Below are 21751 nucleotides of genomic sequence, written 5' to 3' on the forward strand. Positions count from 1 at the left end.
TATATATTTCGTCCTGGATTTATTTTGGAAAACATTTTTTTACAATTTAAGAATGTATTTTGTTTATCCTAACAAAGAAAAAAAAATCTTCAAGGGTTGGTGTTAAATGTAAGTTCGGAAATTGATTTGGCACTGATGTCAACATTTTTTTGATACTATGTGGCACCACCTGACTTATTTGCGCCATTAAGAGTAACATTTAGAAATAACGTATAACGAATAAAACAAAACAAAACCAGTTAGCTTTCCACTTGAGTTTTCTTTTTCCAAACTTCCACAACACTTAATCTTGTACTTCATTTCGGCTCTCAAATCTTAATAGTCATTTTTTCTCTTCGAATGGAATTTTTATTCGGGTTTTTAATAAAAATCGAAATGGAAAAAGTTTGTTCGACGTAATAAAAAATCTTTCCAAGCAATCCTGCTATCTAAAAGACTCATTTTAAACTTTCAAAAAATATAGTTAAATTTAATATTAAAATATTATATGTATAACAAATTGACCAAACAGTAAAATATTTACATTTCATTAAATTTCTGTGTATATAAAATTTTTCATTTTAATTATTTGGAAAATAAAAGAATCATGACGTAAAATCACGTGATATGTCAGAACATGGCGTTAGATGGCGCGAAGTGTAACTAAATCAAAACGAACAAAGCATTGAAGAAAGAATAACGTAAGTTAATACTCTTTCCATTATCAACTCGTATTTTCTTAGCAAAATTAAATAAATATAAATAATTTAAAAATAATTTCATTAACTTCTTGGAATATTACAACAAAATAATTTTTTTTATTTCAATTTTTCAATACATTTTTATTTAAAGAGACTTTTTTTCTTAAAAATTTATTTATTTTTAATTACCTATATAGTTTCTTTATTACACTGTTTGTTTATAAAAATTATAAACAACTGTTGTACAGAATATATTTAATGGGTATATATCTACAAACAACTTTTTACTTTGTTTACAGAGAAAATAATTGGTTAAATGGCTTTAATTATCATTTAATACTTTTTACTTTATTCTATAAATATTAAAATATTTTTAGAATAAAGCTTAATATTATCTTCTTAAAAAGAAATGATGCGTTTCACAACTAATTATAAGGACTTCTAATTTTAGATTTTTTTTAATAATCGAAATTGAATTGGATTTAAATTTGTATTTATTGTATTATAAATAATTTGTTTTATAGATTTTTTTTCTGTTAATATTTGTGTCTAAATTTCTATTTTATTTCGATGAAATAAGTGCATAAGAGATAAGGAAACGAGATATCTTTTCATTCTTCTCACATTATTTCGACTTATCCACCGTCATTACTTTTAATCACTGTAAATTAACCAATATCGTTTCTCAATTAACGTAGATAAATTCTTCGATAAAATAGAAAGAACGAATATAAATCAAATCGTGCGTATAAAATGTTAATTTGATTATATATCATAAAGCTTGGTACGCGTGTACCCGGCTTAACGAATGACAGAAACAAAAACTGTTGGTGTGTAGAAGTGAATTAATAGTTGCCTTAAGTTATAAATTGTAAATTATCTTCTTTAGCAATGTTTGAAAAATATATTCGAATAAATCAATAATCTTTTTATATATTTATTTTTTTTATTAAATCTATTTTTTTTAAAATAATATTTTTCTTGCTTAAAGTAGGTAATTTAAATATGTAAGATATTAAAAAGTGAAAAAGAAAACATAAAAATAAATGTAATAGGTAAAATTAATAAAAATTGAGATTGTTATTCTAATTTCCCAATAGTAATAACCGGAAACGAGAAGTAAGTTTTGATTTTGAAATGATGTGACTCGCCCAAACGGGATATATGTAATGTATTATTTTGTATCACGATACGAATATCAACAAATATCACATGACATTCTTAATTTAGAAACTTATCGTTGAAAAAAAGAGTTATAAAAGTGTTCACCATGATCGTCCAATATCATAACAAATTACGTTATGGAGTGATGGAGTAAGGCAACACAACACATGGGCGATTTGACAAGGGATGCCTCCCGGAAGGACTTTCAATGGGAAACTGGCCACTGTTTAGGTATTATACAGGTAAAGAAAATGTGGAAAACTCCACACAGCTAGCCCATGGATCAGGCATGAACTCATAGGGCCCACTAGTGGCCGAGTGGCCATTAGTGGGTCCTGTTATGTATCTATTGCTGCGTTTCTAGAAAATTTAGTTACATCCATGGAAAGATGATTTAACGATGTAATTTTTAAATAAGTTTTACAAATAAAATAATTTTTTAAAAGCTTATACTTTTAAAAATTGTTTTAGAGAATCTAAAACGAGTACCACTTGTTAAGGTTACGAATAGTATTTTTATTTATATATATAACATCAAACTTTGGATTTTAACATTGGACTATTTAAAATATAACAAAAACTAAACGGACAATTAAATCTTTTACATTTCTTTAGTTCTTATGCAGAAATAACAGCACAAGCAAAAGAAGACAAAAAGAAAAAAAAAGGTTTTTAAATATAAAAGGGTCAAATAGACAAATATCTAAATGCGAGGTCTATAACCTTCGAAAAAGCATGCAAAACAAATCAAATAAATTTCATTTAGTATTAATATAAAAATTTTATTTATAGAACTAATTAAAATGAACAATAATCTAAAAATTAATATTTTAAAATTCTTATTTAAAACTTTTTTGAGTTTTTTAAACTATTGTTTTTCATAGCCATCCCGAAAACGAACAGTTTGAGACTTTCTGGGGCAAATATTGTTTTCAAAGTATTTCATTGGGAAGAGAATATAATAAAATATCGATTCTAAACAACAGCAGTCAAATTTACATTAAGTTTCAAATCAACACTACGTTATATTTCAAAGCACCTATTTTTTACACGTTTCATTTTTATACAGTTAGGTGCACACTAACACTAGTTTAAGAAGAACTCAGTACTTCAAAAAATTCAAAAAACAAATAAGCTTATTAATAAAGTATCTGATTTCCTTGCTTATTAATAACCTAGAATATACCGATTTGGCATGCTTGAGACAAAGTTATTAAGTATGGTATTTTCGACTTCCAAGCTTTAATTATGACATGTTTTAATTTTTCTGTTTTGTACTATCGATTCTCGACACAAATTTGTCTAACGAGAAGTCCTCACACTTTTCCGTTGTATTTAAATCCAGAGAACAGACAAGCCATTCCAAGATATTGGTGCGATTATCTTGCAGCCAATTTTTCATAGCGTTATTTATATGAATTCTGGTTTTGTCCTGCTGAAAAATAAATGCCAGGCGACTATATTTTTACATATAAGGCAGCAGAGAATTGTTAGGGATTCCAATGTTCCTCGCTGTTATTCTGCATGTTGGAGATGCTAATTCAAGTCGTCCTTTTAACGAAAACGCTCCCAAACTATGATGCTACTTCGCCAAAATTTCTCTTAGGAAATAGTTTTGGAGATTTGCGTAAATTACGCCAATACCTATTAAAACCATCTGGGACATCCAAATTTAATTTTTCATCGTTGAAGATGGGATAAGAATGGTAACGAATTAGAAAACGAGCAATTATTTATTGTCACATCGTCACAATGCATTTTATTAGTGTCTCGCCCCTGTACATCATACTTTTCTGGTTAAGAGTGGAGTCTTACCGGTCATCTATCTAACTCCATTCAGGAGAAAACTTTTGAATTGAAATAACGTAACTTCCGGTTTAAACTGGAAGTTCGTATGTAGTTAATCAGAGTCGGGGATACCGTCCATTGTTTGACGTGATAACTTAATCCTTTTTTGTCTTATAAGTGGGTGTAATTAATTTCTTTATATAATGTTGCTTTTTTATTGTTTGGATAGTTCTCTCCACAATTTTCTATTTTTTGTTTTATATATGGATATTTTGTTTAAATATTTTTTAGTATCGCTTTGTATAATTTGTTTGTTTTATTTATGTATATTTTAATTTTTTCTCTGTAATAACGTATGAATTGTAATATTACATTAGTTTGCAATGTATATTGCAATGATTTTGTTGTATGTATTTCCCGCATCATGGGTATCCCAGTATGTCTAAATAAATAAATAAATAAATAAATACTTATTTAATCAAGGCCTCCTGCCGCTGAGCTTCTCTCTAACTCCGTTCACAAGGTTAAGGAAGGCAGACAGACGGATGCTAGTGGAAATTTGTAGGTATAAAATTTTTGAAAATTGCACCCCAATTAAGCAGTTTTGAATAGTTCTCATTAAAAGGTATAGAAATGTGATTAGAAAATCGATTTTTTTTTTTTAAATCACAATTCATGTTTTCACGAGCAAGCTAGCCTGTCCACTTTGCGACTGTAGCAAGCGTGGTGCTGGTTGCATTTTTTGCGAACCAAATGTGGATTATGTCGAAGCACTCTCCAAGTGGTTGTTTGATATGTTTAAATTACACTCTCGCTTGATTGCAGCTTTTTCAATAATTTAAAGCTGCTTTTACGATTTCCCACAGTGGCCAAGTGAATGAAACAACTGAAAACTGGTAGTTGGTCGTAGATTTTTTCTTCGCCAACGGGCTGGCCGCGTGGAGTTTTCCGGGTTTTCTTTACATTTGTAACACTTAAATGGGGACCAGTTTCTCATAAGAAGTCCTTCCGGGAGGACTTTTTTGAAAACCCAATTATAACTTTGTACAGATTAAAATTTTCTGTTAATTTTTCTAATACACTTATTTTCTGTTATTTCTTTGTTTGAATTTCGTTAAATACGACGACATATTTCCTAAATATGCGAATATTATCCACCCAAATTTATGTTGTTTTAGAGTGAGCTTTCTTTGAATTTTTTTATAGTCCAGTCGTAAATTATATGCAATAAGTTACATACGATTTGCATATGTTGCAGATATTTACTACATATTTTGTACCAACGCATTCTCTTCTATTCTTCCAATTTGTTTAATCACGCTCTTTAATCAGTCTGAAGATGATACAATTAAAGACTATACTATGTACTGTACTGTACAGATTGATTAGAAAACCCACAGCAACGTTAATCAATTCGTTATTGCACAAAATCAACGCTCACAATAGTTTATGTGCATATAATATAGTGGTACTTGGAATGACTAACTTCGAACGCTTCGGAGTTCGAACTCTAAATTCGACAAAACTTCGGTTCGGAGTTCGAACGATGCTTCTCAGTTCGAACTGGCGCAGTGGAAAAATGCGTTCGAAGCTTAATCTGTTGTGCACCCAAGTCATTTCTCGCTCTCGCGTTACAGTAGTATGTTTTCATTACTTTTTGCGCTTTATTTTTGGGTGCTTGGTTATATTTTAAATTTTTTGTGTTATTCGTCGATTTTTAACAATTTATTCTCGCAATTTTCTTTCGTCCACAGCTTTTGGGACTTCGTACGTTTTATATCCTTTAGTTTAAAATTTCCCAAATGGAACTTTTTAAACTACATTTGACATGTTCGAAGTTTAAGAGCACATTCCAAATACATATTACAGATTTGTTTTTATTGTTCCTACGGCGTTATATTCTTTAGAAACCGATAAAAATATTAATCCCAATATGCCTTTTATCCGAAGACATTACAACTTGATTTTATTCAAATAAAATTTAAAGTAAAAAGTTTGAAATAAGCTTTTAAACAAAGTATGCAATCTCACATTTACAATAATGTGTTAAATTCCACAAGTGTTATAATTAAGTCGCACATCTATGATTAATAACGACAGCTTTCAAAAATATGCAAAAACTGTCCGTTCAACCCAAATATTATTTTATTATACAGTATTTACATTGTTTTCGTGTTTTTAACTTATTATTGGAGCCATTAATTGTGTTATTTTTATCATAAATTATCTGCATTTGCTATTTTAAGTTTATCGAAGTGGATGTTGTTAACGGTTTGGGAAAGGATTAATTGAATTTCCTTTGTTTCTAATGAGAAAAATTGATTTGATTTTCAACGATTCGGAGTTCGAACGGCTTCCTGGAGTACGAGGTACCACTGTATTTATTTTGAAGACGTATACTGTAGCTTCTGAGCTTTCATTATCTATTAGGAGGAAGGACTTGTCTCTCTTTTATTCCACGAAACTAAAATCACAGTCAACTATGTGTTATTAGTAGCAGCTGCTAGAATAAAATTTGAAAGTATATTGTCTGAGCATCATGTTTTCCATTTTTGGAATACGATGAAAACTAATCAGCATTGATCTGGATTATGAGATTTATACTATTCCACTTTGATGTTTTTTTTTGTTTAAATTTTGGTTGACACTAACTTAAAGCAATATCTAAAGATTTCCACTCCAGAAGGTGTTTGTAAATAATTATTTGTAGAAATCTGATACGATAACAGACAGTATTCCTATTTACAAAGATGGATGTGATTACTGTTGAAACACCTATGATCTGCTGCACTGAAATTGTAGGTTAGATCATATATCTCCATCGGCTTTCATCTTTACTGCTGAATTTCATGCTATCTGTTTAACTTTAAGACATATCGTGAAGAAAGATTATCGTGGCTGTATAGGTTTAAACTATTCTAAATGAGTGCACTCTAGGCTTCAGTATCAAAGGAAGCTAAATTTTATTCTGTTACTACAAAAATTTATAAACTCTTTCCAACTTTTTCACAATGAATCTCACTCTAGTTCTATATTGGGTCTCAGACCATGTTAATCTTATAGACAATGAGCTGGCTGCTGTATAGTAGTTGTCTAGTCAGCTCCGGTTTCTCTTGAGTATTTTATATCAGTTGAATGTAATTTATGATTTTAAAAATACTAACTGTAATGAATCATAAAACATTAACAAAAGTTTGGTAAAATTTGTAGAATGAACAGATCAATAATACAATGTGTGAAATGATACCAATTATAAAAAAGTTGAGTTTCAAATGATATATTTTATCGGTCAGCAATCATTCTTAATAGACTTAAAATTGGGCATTACTCAATAGGCTCAACAACACTTTTTTAATAGAGGGGAATCGAACAATATTTTAAAAAGTTAAATCAACTAATGAATCGTTTATTTGGAAAATTCATGGATAATATTAACATTCATGAAATTGATGAAATTTAAAATAAATTTGTAATGAACAAACTTCGAATTTACGACCATTTTTTACTTTAAGTGTTAAGGGTTATCTTGGCTTTTATTTAAATAATTTATTTAAACTATATATACATATATATATATTAATATATAGATTGGTTCGTAAATTTTTAACTTTTTTAATAACAACTTTCTCCTCAACAGTAAGTAGTAAATTTGAGAATTTTTCATGAAATTCTCTATTTGAATCTGAAATTCCTTGTCATAAGTTATATTTTAAATTAACAATTTACAACATGAAAGTGTCTTTATAAATTACTATATGCAATAAATGCTTTTCATTTTACTTCATTGATTGATTGATTAATGCAAATGCCCTATTTCCTTCAGGTTAGTTTGCAATTAAATTTTATCAACGACAGATTAACCATTAGACTGGGTAGGCTTAAGCCTAGGGCCCTAAAGGAAGAGGGCCCGAGAGTAAAAAAAAAAAAAAACAAATGGTTTTATTGATACGTTATTACAACGATATGTTATTCAACGTCACTTTATTCTAGTCAACAAAGAATGGGTCAACGAAAGCCTTGTTAATGTTCAGCCTAGGAGCCCGGTGATGTTAGAGTACGTCCTACGTGGCAGCATCCAGCGAACACAGGTGTGAACGCGCTACCGAGCGGAGCGGACAAACCGATACAAGCGACTGCATATTTAAAAAACTTTTTATTAAAATTAATTATCACTAAAATAGCTATACAAAGTATTTAAAAGTAAATATACACAAGTCAACGATGCTGTTGACAGATTCCGCGACAAGGGCACATAGCCAGCCAGAGTATGAAAGAAGAAATGTACAGTACACAAGTCAATATACTATTGACAGTAAAACCCGTGACAAGGGCACATAGCCAGCCACGCGAGAGTACAAACATTGGAGTAAATAAGATGAGCAAAAACGCGAGATTGACAAGGGCACTAAGCCAGCCAGAACGCGTACAATGTGTACAAAGAATTCGCGAAAACAGAAGCAAAATCCCAGAAGGTAAGATGAGAAGACCAAGCAGTTACTGTGGCAATTGGCCATGGGCTGGATGATGCTGAGGGCGCCTGTCAGTGGAGTTGTTGATGCCGTAAAGGTGGTTGATGTAAATTTCTCGACTTGCCTTGATGGTGTCGCTCACCATGAGTTTTTCCATTGTTGCTGCGTATTTTCTTGGGATAGCCAGACGACGAAGTGTTGATTCATTGGCTGGGTCCCAATCTCCCAAGGCTCCAACTACAAAAGCATCACAAAACGTGTTAAAACCCTTACCTCTGAAGTGTGTCACAAGATCCCTGTATTTGTTAATTTTGGCGGTCCTCGCTGTAGAGAAGGCGTCTTCCCCATTCTCAAAGGGTACGGTGACGTCGACGATGGTAGCTTCCTTTGTGGAGTCGTCAATGAAGACCAGGTCGGGCCGGTAGTTACCCGGGAAACCTATCACAGTACTATACATGTCCAGAGTAACCGCGTTTAGCTGTAGAGACCACTAGATGACATTGTACAGGTGCGTGCAGGAAGCAACTACTAAGAAAATTTGATAGCCCCTTCTACTGTTCGTGTTTCCAAAAAAGAAGAAAAGTTAGATCGTCTTTTATTTACGATACAATTGGAAAATTTACAGAACTGACGACATTTCTTATAAATATCATGTGGGTTTTGCCTGTAAGAAGTTTCGGTAATACGATGTAGAAAACTGTTTTTCGTGGCAAGCGTTAGACGAAATCGTCTCGCCGCCAATTTGTAATGAACACGCGTTCATTCTAGACAGAGGCCGCTCGCGAGCAGGAAGAGCGTACAAAGATTCTTTCTGTCCCCTATCGGTGGACGCTACCACGAAGGATGTACTGTACTCTTAGGCTACTATTTTAAGCACAGCTATCTGACCGGCCTACAGAATGATATCTTATTGAGCAACAATCCTGTCGATTTTTTCATTTTGTTATCAAAATGAAATTTCGTGGAATTTACAAACTTTGTTTATCTTGAATAGAATACCTCATTTCACAAATGGTATCTTGCTAGTTTTTTATGTCCTTATTTTCTAATCAGTGTTATTAACATTCTTTTATGAAGAATTGCCATTCTTTAAAGGGCTCACTTTCTTCTAAGAGTGATGCGCAATGTGTATAGTCATATCATCGCTCGAATAACGACTCGGAAATAAATCTGTTTTCACCAAAAAGGGGTTTCGTGTTTATTCAATACATCCACAAGTAGAGGATTAACACAAACAGAAAATGACTAAACCTAAACGTTTGTTCTTTTTGGAACAAAAGTTCGTATTTAGACGTTTTCTATTTTCTTCACTTATTTATTGTGATTAAGCGTGTTTATTATGAATAAAATTGAATTCGGTCGTGTAACTCATTATAACTCTAGTGTAGTAAATCTTATTTAATTAATTTCTTAAATATCTACAATCTCTAAGCTAACATTTGCGAAACTACTTATTATGCTCTTTAATTATACGCTATATCTGATTTCTTATTTATTTACTCGTATTACAGTATAGTTTCCGTTATTAACGCAAAAGAATGATTATTCTTATAATTCTATCCATTATAAAATAAAAATTTAATGAATGTCTTTTACTTTCTTCTTGTTTTGCATCTCATGGGAATCTTTCCTCGAATTTTATAAATAGTACTTTTTTCCATAATCTTTCAAATTTAAGTTAATTCTTTCGTTTAATAATCTAGACGCGAAAAGATCTATATTTCTTTGATGAATTATATTTTTTATCAAGTAATGACTATGCTTTTATCAATTATATAATTCATTTTTTAATTAAAAATTTTTCGTCATTTCAATTTAAATCTCTTGAAGACTTGAAAGGAAATATAGAATGTAAAACGAATATTATTTATTTTTTCCGTTTATGTGAACATCTTTCTGTTATTTATTCCATTATTGACTCAAAATTCCTCCACTTCAGATGTTCCATTATTTACCAGAATAATTTTTGAAATTAGAATTTGCAAATTCCATTGATTGAATTTAAAAAAAATAAAAATAAAAATTATTTTTGTCAATCTTACAAAAAGAAAGATAAACGCAATTTTATAACTTATGTATATTTTTATTGAATTAGAATTAAGTTCGAGATGCAATTCCATATGCTAAAGAATACGCACATTACAGACAGAAATCTGAATATTATATTATATGGACGGACCTAACATTTCGGCACTGAACTCTGGTAGTTAGTTGGATTCACGCCTTATCGACGAAGTCACGTGCAGATTTCTGGGTTTTCTTCACCTAGATGTTAGACAGTTTCTCATAAAAGTCCTTCCGAGAGGCACCCCCCCCCCTTGATAGATCTTGCACGTTTTGCCTCATCACTTTCCACCAAACAAAACCAAACTAACATTCCGGATTAAGGTGTATTTACAATGACCAAAATTGAACCAGTCCAATGCAGTCCATAATGCTCCGCTGTCTTTTATTAACAAATCTAAATCCAGTCCATTTCAATAAATGAAAATTTGAACAAAGTAAATACATAGAATGTCATTACTTTTTAAAATAATTCTTATATTTTAATATTTACATCATTATTTTTACATAATTTTGTAACATTTTTATGTAGTTTATTTTAAGTAATTATTATAACAATAAAATCCGTATTTATTGATTTTATCTTTACACAAATTAAAAGTTGTCTCGCTCGGATTTGCTCATGGAAGATGAGCCTGTGAAACGCACGACGATTTTAAGGTTAATAAAAATTATTAGAGTTTTATAAATTATATAAAAAATATTTGTTGGATATGAAAACTTGGCATACATAATGTGAAAGCAAGATCCTTAAGTTGTTATGAAAAAGGCTATTATGTTAGAGCCTCAAATAGAAAAATTATCATCAAATAAGTAACAGATTTTCCATTAAATTAAATATTTGTTTCCATTATAATAACATTATTGTTTTCTTTCCAGCTACACAGAATTTATTTTTATTTTCTGTTATGGATTAAAAAGTTAAATAAAGAAAAATTTTTAGGCATGTTTTGTTATTTTTTAATTACTCAAATTAAACATTTTACCTGAGATTTGAAAGTTTGCCATCACTATCCTATATCCTTCTTTTCAAAAAACCCTAATATTTTACGGACAACTAAATTTAAATTTCATTAAAACCTGTTCGGTAAGATAGTTTAATTTTAACAAAATAAAATATTGATATAATGCATCATGTGTAACACTTCTTTCCATGTATACTGGTATATATATATATAGGGAAAGAAATTTTTTACTACTCTTACATATTTTAATAACAGTTGAAGAATTCGGATGTGTAATGATGTTCATTTCTCTTTCCCTATTCCTATTTGTTATCCAGATTGAGAAAAAGTATTAACAAGGTAAAAGATTAACACAAATATGAAAATTATGATTAAATTGTTGATGTAAATATGCAAAAAATTTATTTTAATCGATTTATAAATTTAACAGTTTCAAAAATATTCAATAATTGTATGAAAGAAAGCAAATCAACAAATGATTAGAAGTTTTTCCAATTTAATAATTTTTCTTAGAGGTATACAAATAAAACTGTCGAATTGAAAAATGAGTCTTCTCATATGCCTGTCTGTAATAAAATATCAATTTCAAAAATAAAATGAAGGAAAATTAAATTGTTTATATTCATGTCCCAATTAATTTTGTTTTGATGTGAATGAATATTTGATAAATTATGAACGTTAGCTGAATTAATAATGTAAGCCGTATAATGTAAGCCAATACGGCTTACATTAATTCAGCTTAGATTATACGATTTTATTTTTCATACCGAAAAGATTGGCAACGAAATATAGATGTTAACAGAATATCAAGTAATACTTTCCATCTCGGAAAAACATAGAAGAGCTTTGGATGACAATACTATACATTGAATTTTTTGGGCAGTAGCATATTTTTCATTGAGATTAAGGACTCTGAATGTTATATTTTAATATATTTATCGAAAAAATTAATATAATTGCATAACATTTTTCACTACAGTACAGTACATTAAGTAGTAAACTAAAATGGCGAAAAGGCGATGTCATATAGCAGAATATAATTGTGGTATATTCAGTGCTACTACAGTGTGCCACTTAAAATATTTTGTTGTTGCTGTTGTTTTGAATCACTTAATGATTTGTGGAATTTGTATTTCAATCTTTTACTAATGTTAAGATTATATATAAACATTTAAAGTGTGACCGAGATCTGTAAAATTACAGAAAATATTAGCCCGGGCTCTCACAGAAGACATAGAAAACATTGAACTTTTAGCTTATGAATAGCAATCGGAATTTATTAATACTAAAATAAAGAAAATAGCTATTTGAATTTTAAAAACTTTTATTTTTGAAATTTATTTCTAAATTAAAAAAAATTCAGTTACACTTTGTTTTCGCTGCTTATGATCTTATTAAAAAGTAAACGATAATATACGACGTATCTATTGGGCTCGATTGTTATTGATATTTTTGTGTACCGGTAATCATTTATCATTTCGGTTATATAAAATATTAATGATAATAAAGGCTATGCTATATATAATTTATTTTGAAGTGATCCATACGAATGATTTATATATAAACGCTGCTTCTAATAGATTTAAAGTTATCGAGCAAATTTTGTCTTGTCTGGTGTTAATTAACGCGTAAACTAATTAAGAATAATTATTTGAGCTCGATTTGAATATAAAACCGATTTTCCTCTTAATTTAGATCTCCGAAGGTTACACAAAAAAGTGTAATTAAAATAGAATGATTCATTATTGGCACGCCCTCACCGAATAAGGTTATTTTAGCTTTTAACGACTTCTTCTGGGATTCGGATATATCGGGCGATAAGTATCAGGTTTCATTGTAATTACTTTCATCCGTTATCGTAATCGATTTTTATAATTGCATCTCTTTTTTGCGCTTTATATTATTGATATCAATTTATTAATAAGCGATTTTTATAACAGTTTATTCATTAGAAAAATACAAGTAAAAATAACGTAAACTACATTTAGAGATGACATGATAAAGATTTTATCGCAATGTTTGCATCAGTAATCCGAACAGGTTAACCCAAACAGTTTAGAAAAGTTGTAAAAAATAAATGAAATTTTAATTTTAAAAAAATAAACTAGTATTTGTATAATCGAATGCTTAAAAAGTAATGATAGTGAATGGAGAAGTACACGCTGTTAATAAAAGTAAAGGAGTGAAATTCTCAAATTCCTCCTTTTTTCTTCTGCACTTCTTGCGATAATAACAGTTGTTATATAAGACACTTAGATCTATAATATTGATTGTTGATCATAACATTGCCTTTAATCAGATTGCAACTTATAGTGGAGCCATCGTCAGTTATTATGAAGAGTGCTATTTCTGTAACAAATAAGCGGATAATTTCCTGATCGGAAACAACTGAAGTGGATCTTTCTAATATTTTTTGAAATATTTATTTGAACTCAGCATGATTATAAATTGTAACCTCTGTACTTCACATAAAATAAAGTTTATTATATTATTATTATTATTTACGTGTTTATTTTATAAACAATTTTCGAGTTTTTAAGTTTTAAAATAATGATTTAATACAAACATTATCTAAGTATGAGATTAATATAATAATAAAAGATTTTTCAATCAGATAAGCTTTTTTATATATAAAAATAACTGATGAAACAAGTTATAAAACACAATAATTGCTGATAAAACAGATATCAAAAGATAGAAAATTCATTATTTAGAACTAACCTATGTATGTGTACGTACAACACATAGGCCTACATACATACAGGACATACATAGGTGTGTGAGTATGTATATAAATATAGCGAAAGTAGTTGAAAAACGATACAAGTACGGTGTAGGCCTATTTGCGATCATTTACAATTACCGTTGTTGAATTTTGTTTATAAATAGTGACGTTATAAGATGGGAAATAAATGCTGAAGGTTGCGAACATGATCCAATTAGAATAATATTAACCGAATTACATCTTGTTTCTATCATTTAGCCTGTGGTAAAATTGGTTTCGTTACGTCGTTTCGCTTAACTTTGCAGTTTCCAAGAATCTATCGACGATGTCTTGCTATATTTGTATATATACAGCCAGTGTCGTAACTAGGCTGGTGCAACGAGTGCTTAGGCACAAGGCCCAGGACGAAGGAGACTCTGAAATGGGGTATAAAAATAATCAGTATTATATTTTTATTTTCAAATTTTAAATTTTGTTGCCGTGTGGGCCGATTTCATGACATTTATACTTAAAGTTAAAAAATAATCGACTATTTCTATCGTATTTGTTTTTTCGTTTTTTCTAAAAAGGGTGGAGACAAAAATAAATTGTGCACAGGGCACGTGAAAGCTAATTATGGCACTGTATACCAAGTATCCTATAAGTCTGGCCCTATAAGAGTTATCTCCTATGGGACCAAAGTTATGGGACATCCTGTGTATATATATAAAAGAATATATGTATATAATATTATGTACAGTACATATATTCTTTTATTTCTATCGTTTAAAACTGAAATAAGAATAATAATAACGATATTCACTTTGGCTAAATTGATAAATATATTCACTTTATTCAATTCAAAATTTTAATTATTAATTTTTAAATTAATATTATATTTTTTGATTTAAAAATCTTTCTTTACATTAATTTAGTTACAAATTCTGAGCATATTTTTCACTTTGATTATCAGTTACATAGCATCTAAGGAGATGATCTTTAATATTTTGGTAGTGAATACAGTTTTAATTTAGTTATCAGTTTTCAGTGGTTTATTTAATGATATTAAAATGATAAAATAGGAGTTATACAGGCATGTTCACCACATATTCCTAATATTTTATAACTCTAAATGCATATATATTATTAAAATGTGCAACTGTGTTATACCAGCTTTTAATGTAACTATTATGTAGAAAGTGCATCTGCACACCTGCTTATTTAATAACAGTTATAATGTTTAATTTACCTTACTACAAATTACTCTCTAACTAATCGAGAAAGTTACATTAATGTCAATATAATTAGTGTTCGTATTATCAAAGGAAAACAATAACATCTCGATGATTATTACAACATATATAAAATATAATTATAATTATAACATTATAAATTAATTATGTTAATAAAACAAGGAACTAATTCGTTTTCTTTCCTCGTTTAAAAGTTGACATTTTAATTCATTCCTAATATTCTTATCGAACTTTCTAAATATATCCATTTAATCTGTATTTGATGATGACTTGTAGTTCTCATTTTTCTCTCCTTTACAAATAAAAATTGCATTCGCCTAGCCCTATTTTAAATAATGAATTTTTCAATTCTAATACTTTTAGTATACATTTTTTTTATTTAATTTCTTTCTAACTTTATCTCATTATTGTCGAATATTAGTAAAAAGGTATGTCATTTTCATTTTATTTTAATGTTTACTTTCAAACTTACATTAAAATTTCTTACAAATAATACTTTTTAAATTCATTATACGATATAATTTTTGTTGAATATAAGAGATAAAATTACTATTAAAGTTCTTACACATTTATTTATTTTTCTTCTCGATAAATAAATTATATAATTACGCCAATTAAAGTAGATTTAAAAGAGCACATGACTCGCATTTTTTATTTATTTATAAAAAATTAACTAGAATTAAAGCCTAAAAGAAGCAGATAAGATATTCTACGTAATCAAATAAATATCTTTTATTAGGCGAAATGAAAAATCGTGTTCCATTTTACAACATTTCTGTATTTTGTAGCAATTTAGACTAACCCATTTCAAGCATTTGTTTTCGGTATTAAAATTTTTATGATCTTAAACAATTTATACAAGTAAAACTGTTTTTATTTTTTATAAAATAGCCCATATAAAAGATAATATAAACTTAAACCAAAAATAATTTCATTATTTACTATGCAATTTTCTTTAATTTTTCATTATATATATATATATATATTTAAATAACTAAAGTTTTATCTTCAACAATTTTATTTATTGCTTAATAATATATAAACATTCTTCTGGAAATTATTCTGCAAACAGATTTAAAGAATATTATTTTTTAAATCTTTTTTAAATCTTATAATACACGAAAAATTGGAGAATTTAAGATAACTTTTTACTTACAATATAATATATTGATTTATTGTGATGAATAAAATGTAAAAAATTATTCGAGAGTATAACTCATAAAAATTAATGAAGCTTTCTTATATTAGTCTGTATAGAAAGAAACCTTAATTGAAAGAGAAGCCCATAAAGATTTGTTAAGGGTGGAGAATAAAACTAATAGAACAGCAGGTACATTAAAGATTTATGTGGTTGCGTTGATGTTAATACCTTCAATGACCCACAGGAAATTAACAGGCGGGCCTTTAAGCGTTAATAAGAAGAAGATGCGAGTTTGATAAGTTGTTCTTGTCCTCCGTGGCTAAATATATTAAACTTGTTAGCACTCCAGAACTAAATATACATTATTTTTATTTAATAAACTCCAGATTATTCTCTATTTATAAAATATAAATTATAGATTTAATTTATGTTTAAAACAGTATAATTGCATAAATAAATTAAAAATTCTTTTAACGTAAATTAATTGTTAAATTTTTGCAGATGCGGTTCATTTTATTAACCTGTTGCATCGCTTTATTCGGTCACGTTATTGGTGGGAATGTCTGGGATAAACCGGGATGCTATCGTGTCGGTAAGTAATTTTTAAGTTTTTTAATTACTTTCATCGTAAATTAATATAATTAAGTAACGATTAACGATTCAACTAATTATGCTAATTATTGAAGATTGTAAAACGTAAAATTTCTGTAAATAAAAACCCAGTTAATGTCATTCTAAAATTACTTTAAATAAAATTGTATTTAATTTATAACTTAATAATTAATTGCTATTAGATATTGTCGAGAAACACTTTGTTAGAGGGAAGCGATAATGAATAACACGCGTTGTTTCATTATTTGATATTTTAAATTTGATATCTGTAGAGTCACTGTTATTAAATCATTATTAATTTTAATTAATATTTAATCTATTAACAAGCTCATTATAACCTTTACTTTTCTTAATAAGCTTATTAATACACGTTGTGGCGTATACCTTATAATGCTTTAGTCACACAAATCAAACGATAAATCAATAACTTATGGTATCAATTCACAACCTGAATTTAATATTTTATAATTACGTAATTATATATTTTAGAATTAATCGAAACAAGAGTAAAAATACGATTTGACCGCAATTGTATACGATAAGTTAGCACCATTATATCAAATTATTTCATTTTTTGTAACTTGCGAAGGAGCAATATTATTTGCAGATGGCTTACGCACAGATTCCTTACAAATATAGGATTTTGTCTATTTTATATTTATTCATTTAGATAAGATAAACAGAACAATGAATGGCTAATGTTACAATGTAACATATAGTTTAAAGAAGTTACGTTACTGTAATCTAATATTTAATCTGGATTGAAAATAATTGTGAAATTGTGACGTTTTCAATTTAGATAAATGAAATTTAAAAAAAATAATTTAAAATTTTGATTTATTTTTATTATTTTTTCCGACAAAACTATTTTTTTTTACTAGTTATGAGATCTTATATTTTGCTTCGGGTGAATTTATCTGTTATGATAGAATAATGTTTGAGTTTAGATAGGAACTTTCTATAAAGAATGTAAAAAAAACTTGTTTATTTCTAAAATGATTGAAAATTGTACTTCTTTTTTGAACAATTCTATATCTTATCAACATTACATGTCTATAACTAACGCGTATTATTTTTGCATTTCCTATAAATTTATAAAAACAAAAAAGTATTATAATGTTTGCTTTAGATTAGAAATTTAAAAATTTTCGAAATAAATTCAACTTTAAGTTGTCAGAAATAGCAACATAAAGTATTATTTTTCAATATAGGACACACGAGAAATATCAGCATTCCGGACTGTGTTGAGTTTCAAGTGACAACAAATGCCTGTAGAGGATATTGTGATTCGTACTCAGTCCCATCTCCAGAAGGAACTATTAAAGTCAATCCTAATCAAAGGTTGACTTCGTACGCAAAATGCTGTAATATTATGGAGACTGAAGATGTAAGTTGTTAAAGAATGTTTTAATGTATTATAAACTCGATAGATTAAAATAGGGTATATATCTAGTTTGTAACAATAATAAAAAACATTTCGTGATAGAAAAATGCGTCTTTAGGGATCTAAGAAAGAAATTAAAATGGGAGTGGATAGTTCATTATATAATATCCGAGACGCGTGTAAAACAACTTTCTACAATATTAACTTTGAAATTATGTTCGATGTTGTTGACCTTTGTTCTTTATAGTAATTTTTATTATTAATTCGATATAAAATAATGGTTTATTAATTTTATTTTAATTTTTAAATGTTGAATATATTTAAAGTTTTTGTTCTTATTTTTAGGTGAACGTTCAAGTGCTGTGTTTAGATGGATTAAGAGATTTGGTATTCAAGTCAGCTATAAAATGCTCTTGTTTTCAATGTCTTAAGTATTAATGTACTGCAATATTCTTCAATGTATCTGTACTGAAGTGTAAACTTAAAATGTAACGAAGATTGAATCTGTAATGTTTCTGATTAAAAATAACTTTAATTTAGTTAATTTGGGAAAGCTAGCTTTTTAATTTCTAATATCTTTAAAACGATAATTAATATCACTTCATTGCTCACCCCTATTATTTCAAAAGAAAGCATTGTCAAAAATTAATACATAAAGTATCAATATAACGTGTATAAAATCTATTGTAATTAAAATACATTTTAAACAATATGTAAATTACTTCTGCTTTAACATGCACATTATTATAATAAAAATGTCTTTCTATAATTTTAATTCTGCAATAATATTTTATTTTAATGACAGAAAAATAGAATTTAAATATATTTGTGTATAATAAATTATTTTTCGAAATTTTTAGATCTTTATTTTATTCAAAGCTGTGTGCCACAAAAACAAACAAACAAACAAAAGAAAATCTTATATCCTTAGTGAATTTTCCTAAGAGTGATTGATGATTCGAAAAACAAAGAAACATCAACACAAGTTTGAAAGAAAAGCTATTAATCCAATAGTAACAGGAACATCTCATTGTTGATTTGTCTCACAATGATATATTTCTGTTACTAGTCATATAGAAGCAACTTTATTATCTACAGCTAAAACATTATCCAAGATTGATATGAAGCATGTGCTTACATCAATTTTTGCTTATACAGACAGGTATAATTTCATTACAAATAAATCTGATAGTTACAGACTAATTATATTACGTTAATATAACTATTCCGAAGGAAACATTGTCCTGTAAGGTTCGCAACTGGTAGTTTCACTTCTACAAACTTTACAAGAACACGATTTGGCTTCAAGATATCGGTAGATTCGTAGAGATGGATCTACTCCTGGATCACAGAATTGGAGAGTTGTTTGTTTTAATTTTACTTTATCGTGGATACACACGCGGTGGAATGAAATTTTGTAAGGGAATTTCCAATGAGCAATCTGGAAATTGTTTAGAAATTAACTTTTTTGTACACGAAAATATAAAATTCAAGATAAATGATTTAACTTACCTCTGCTGTATCACATCTCCCCCAACAAGCGATTGTAGTAATATCATCCCAACATTTCCTTCCAAATTCGTCGGTTCGCTTAGCCATGTAAGTATAAGAACGTGGATGACATCCCAAACCCGCATCTGGATATCCATTTATCCCGGCAGAAATTCCTAAAATAATAGCCGCAATTTTCATATAGAGTAGTACGGTAGCCCTATAATTTAATATATAATTAAATCTTTTTTATAAACTAATAAATAGTACAAGAATTTATCAATTGGATACATACATGATGCACAACTTCGTACATACGATTTCGCCCTAAATGCTTAAACACAGTCAACCAAACTGACAAAAGTAACAACTCCCACTACCTTCATTCTGACGATGATTGGTTGTCGAGTCACGTGGACTCGACGTTATGTTTCGTCACAATATCGAATTTTGACTAACACTTTTAATGACTTTCTTCATTTGTATTAATTTGTAACAAACTTAAAAGATAGTAACAAGTTAAATTAAATTACGTTAAAATATAATTAAAGGTGCGATTACGTTAAAAATTAAGTTAGTATAATTATATTTATTTTATTCATTTTTTTAAAATATCAACTTTAGTTTGTCTATCTTTGAATTTAAATTTATTCATGCTTATATTATGGATAGGCCTAAAGCACAAGTTAAAATTAAGTACATGATAAATTCAACAGAAAAATTTTTTATAGTTAATCTAAATAGCAACACAACACATCAAATATTTAGTTGATACAACAATCTGTAAACATTAATGGGCCTTTATTATTTTATATAATTTATATTTAAAAAATCAATTTCAAATTAAAGTAACTTTAAATAAAATGAACAATTCGTAATTCTATCAAATATATACATATACAATACAAGAAGAAATCGTTATATATTTAAATATTAATGATTTGTTGTTAAATAATTTATATTTGTATCAACAGAGGGCAGCATAATAATTTCGCTTTATCAACACTCAATATTTATATTTTAATAATTAATTTAATGAAATCTTAAAATAAATTTAAATATTCTAACTAACCAGTAATTACTTATATTTAAATATATAATGAAAGAATTTTTAAATAATATTACTACTTGTTTATATTGATAATCATAATAATCGAAATAATCAATAACTTTTTATTTCATAAAAGATTCGTTTTGTTTATATGATTTTTAATATATTTATTTTCAATTTATTACCGTTAATTTTTTTATAAATTTAAAACTTTTCTATGAAATTAATATTTATATTCAGAGATGGAGACACGTTCGTTACTCATACAATTATATATTTTTATTTTTTATTTTAATAGGGAGGGGATCACATACATAATTAAATTCGAATATTTCATTATTTTTGTTTTCAAATATGATTGGATGCAATTTACGAATAATTCCTGACGTCACACTAACGTTTCATTCATCGAATTCTAAAATTGCTCGTTTTCACGCAACTGCGTGAAAAAATCATTTAACAAGAATGATTAAATGGCGAGAAAATAATTAAATTTTTTATGGTTTTTTATCTCTTGTAAAATATTTTTACTCATATTCTAAATAATCCAAATAATCCAATATGGAATTAATTTTATAACAACGCATCTGTGTCGCATATGCAATGCAATAAAAAAAATGTCTACTTTTAAAACTAATATAATTTTTAATGATGCTTAAACTTTTATTCCAGTTAATCTATACTAATTCAATTTTAAGAATAAGAGTAAATTATTTGTAAAAAAAGAATAACTTTAAGTGAATTAGTGACATTCCCATACTCTTTCCGAGATAAGCGGAAGGAAAATAAATGATAAAAAATAGAATCTCGATTATCCAGCACGGTTATTTGGGTCACCTTTGTTAATTCGTTTAGAAAACACTTACATATAGCATATACGCATGCGTCTTTTTTATGATAGTGTTTAAAATTTGATATCTAAATAATATATATATATACATATGCATTTAATAAATATAATGAAATAAATTCGTTATAAAATAAA

General features: G+C 28.0%; 2 protein-coding genes across 3 annotated transcripts; one reads left to right on the forward strand and one right to left on the reverse strand.

Moving 5' to 3' along the window:
• Positions 1-630: 630 nt before the first annotated feature.
• On the forward strand, positions 631-18768 carry LOC136969647 (thyrostimulin alpha-2 subunit-like). 2 transcript variants are annotated; one of them, XM_067263917.1, is made up of 4 exons: positions 631-680; positions 16730-16820; positions 18052-18227; positions 18570-18768. In XM_067263917.1, exons 2-4 carry the CDS (start codon positions 16730-16732, stop codon positions 18660-18662), a joined length of 360 nt encoding a protein of 119 aa, XP_067120018.1. In that variant the 5' UTR covers positions 631-680; the 3' UTR covers positions 18663-18768. The 2 variants fall into 2 exon arrangements, with proteins under 2 accessions (XP_067120018.1, XP_067120019.1); XM_067263918.1 differs by lacking the exon at positions 631-680 and adding an exon at positions 16483-16564.
• A 442-nt stretch (positions 18769-19210) lies between these two features.
• LOC136969646 (glycoprotein hormone beta-5-like) lies at positions 19211-20144 on the reverse strand. Its single transcript, XM_067263916.1, has 3 exons — positions 20011-20144; positions 19737-19935; positions 19211-19665 (listed from the first exon to the last, which is right to left on the reverse strand). Coding segments are annotated over exons 1-3 (420 nt in total). The 5' UTR covers positions 20013-20144; the 3' UTR covers positions 19211-19446.
• Positions 20145-21751: the final 1607 nt, after the last annotated feature.

Source organism: Centruroides vittatus, unplaced genomic scaffold (assembly GCF_030686945.1).
Source record: "Centruroides vittatus isolate TY-2023 unplaced genomic scaffold, ASM3068694v2 contig_18, whole genome shotgun sequence".
NCBI lineage: Eukaryota > Metazoa > Arthropoda > Arachnida > Scorpiones > Buthidae > Centruroides > Centruroides vittatus.

Excerpts from the sequence above, each read along its gene's own strand:
- LOC136969647 (XM_067263917.1), top strand. The coding sequence starts at position 16,730 with ATGCGGTTCATTTTATTAACCTGTTGCATCGCTTTATTCGGTCACGTT. Across the intron at positions 16,821-18,051 it reads ACCGGGATGCTATCGTGTCG|GACACACGAGAAATATCAGC; the intron begins GTAAGTAATTTT and ends TTTTCAATATAG. Across the intron at positions 18,228-18,569 it reads ATATTATGGAGACTGAAGAT|GTGAACGTTCAAGTGCTGTG; the intron begins GTAAGTTGTTAA and ends TCTTATTTTTAG.
- LOC136969646 (XM_067263916.1), bottom strand. Across the intron at positions 19,666-19,736 it reads GGAGATGTGATACAGCAGAG|ATTGCTCATTGGAAATTCCC; the intron begins GTAAGTTAAATC and ends AACAATTTCCAG.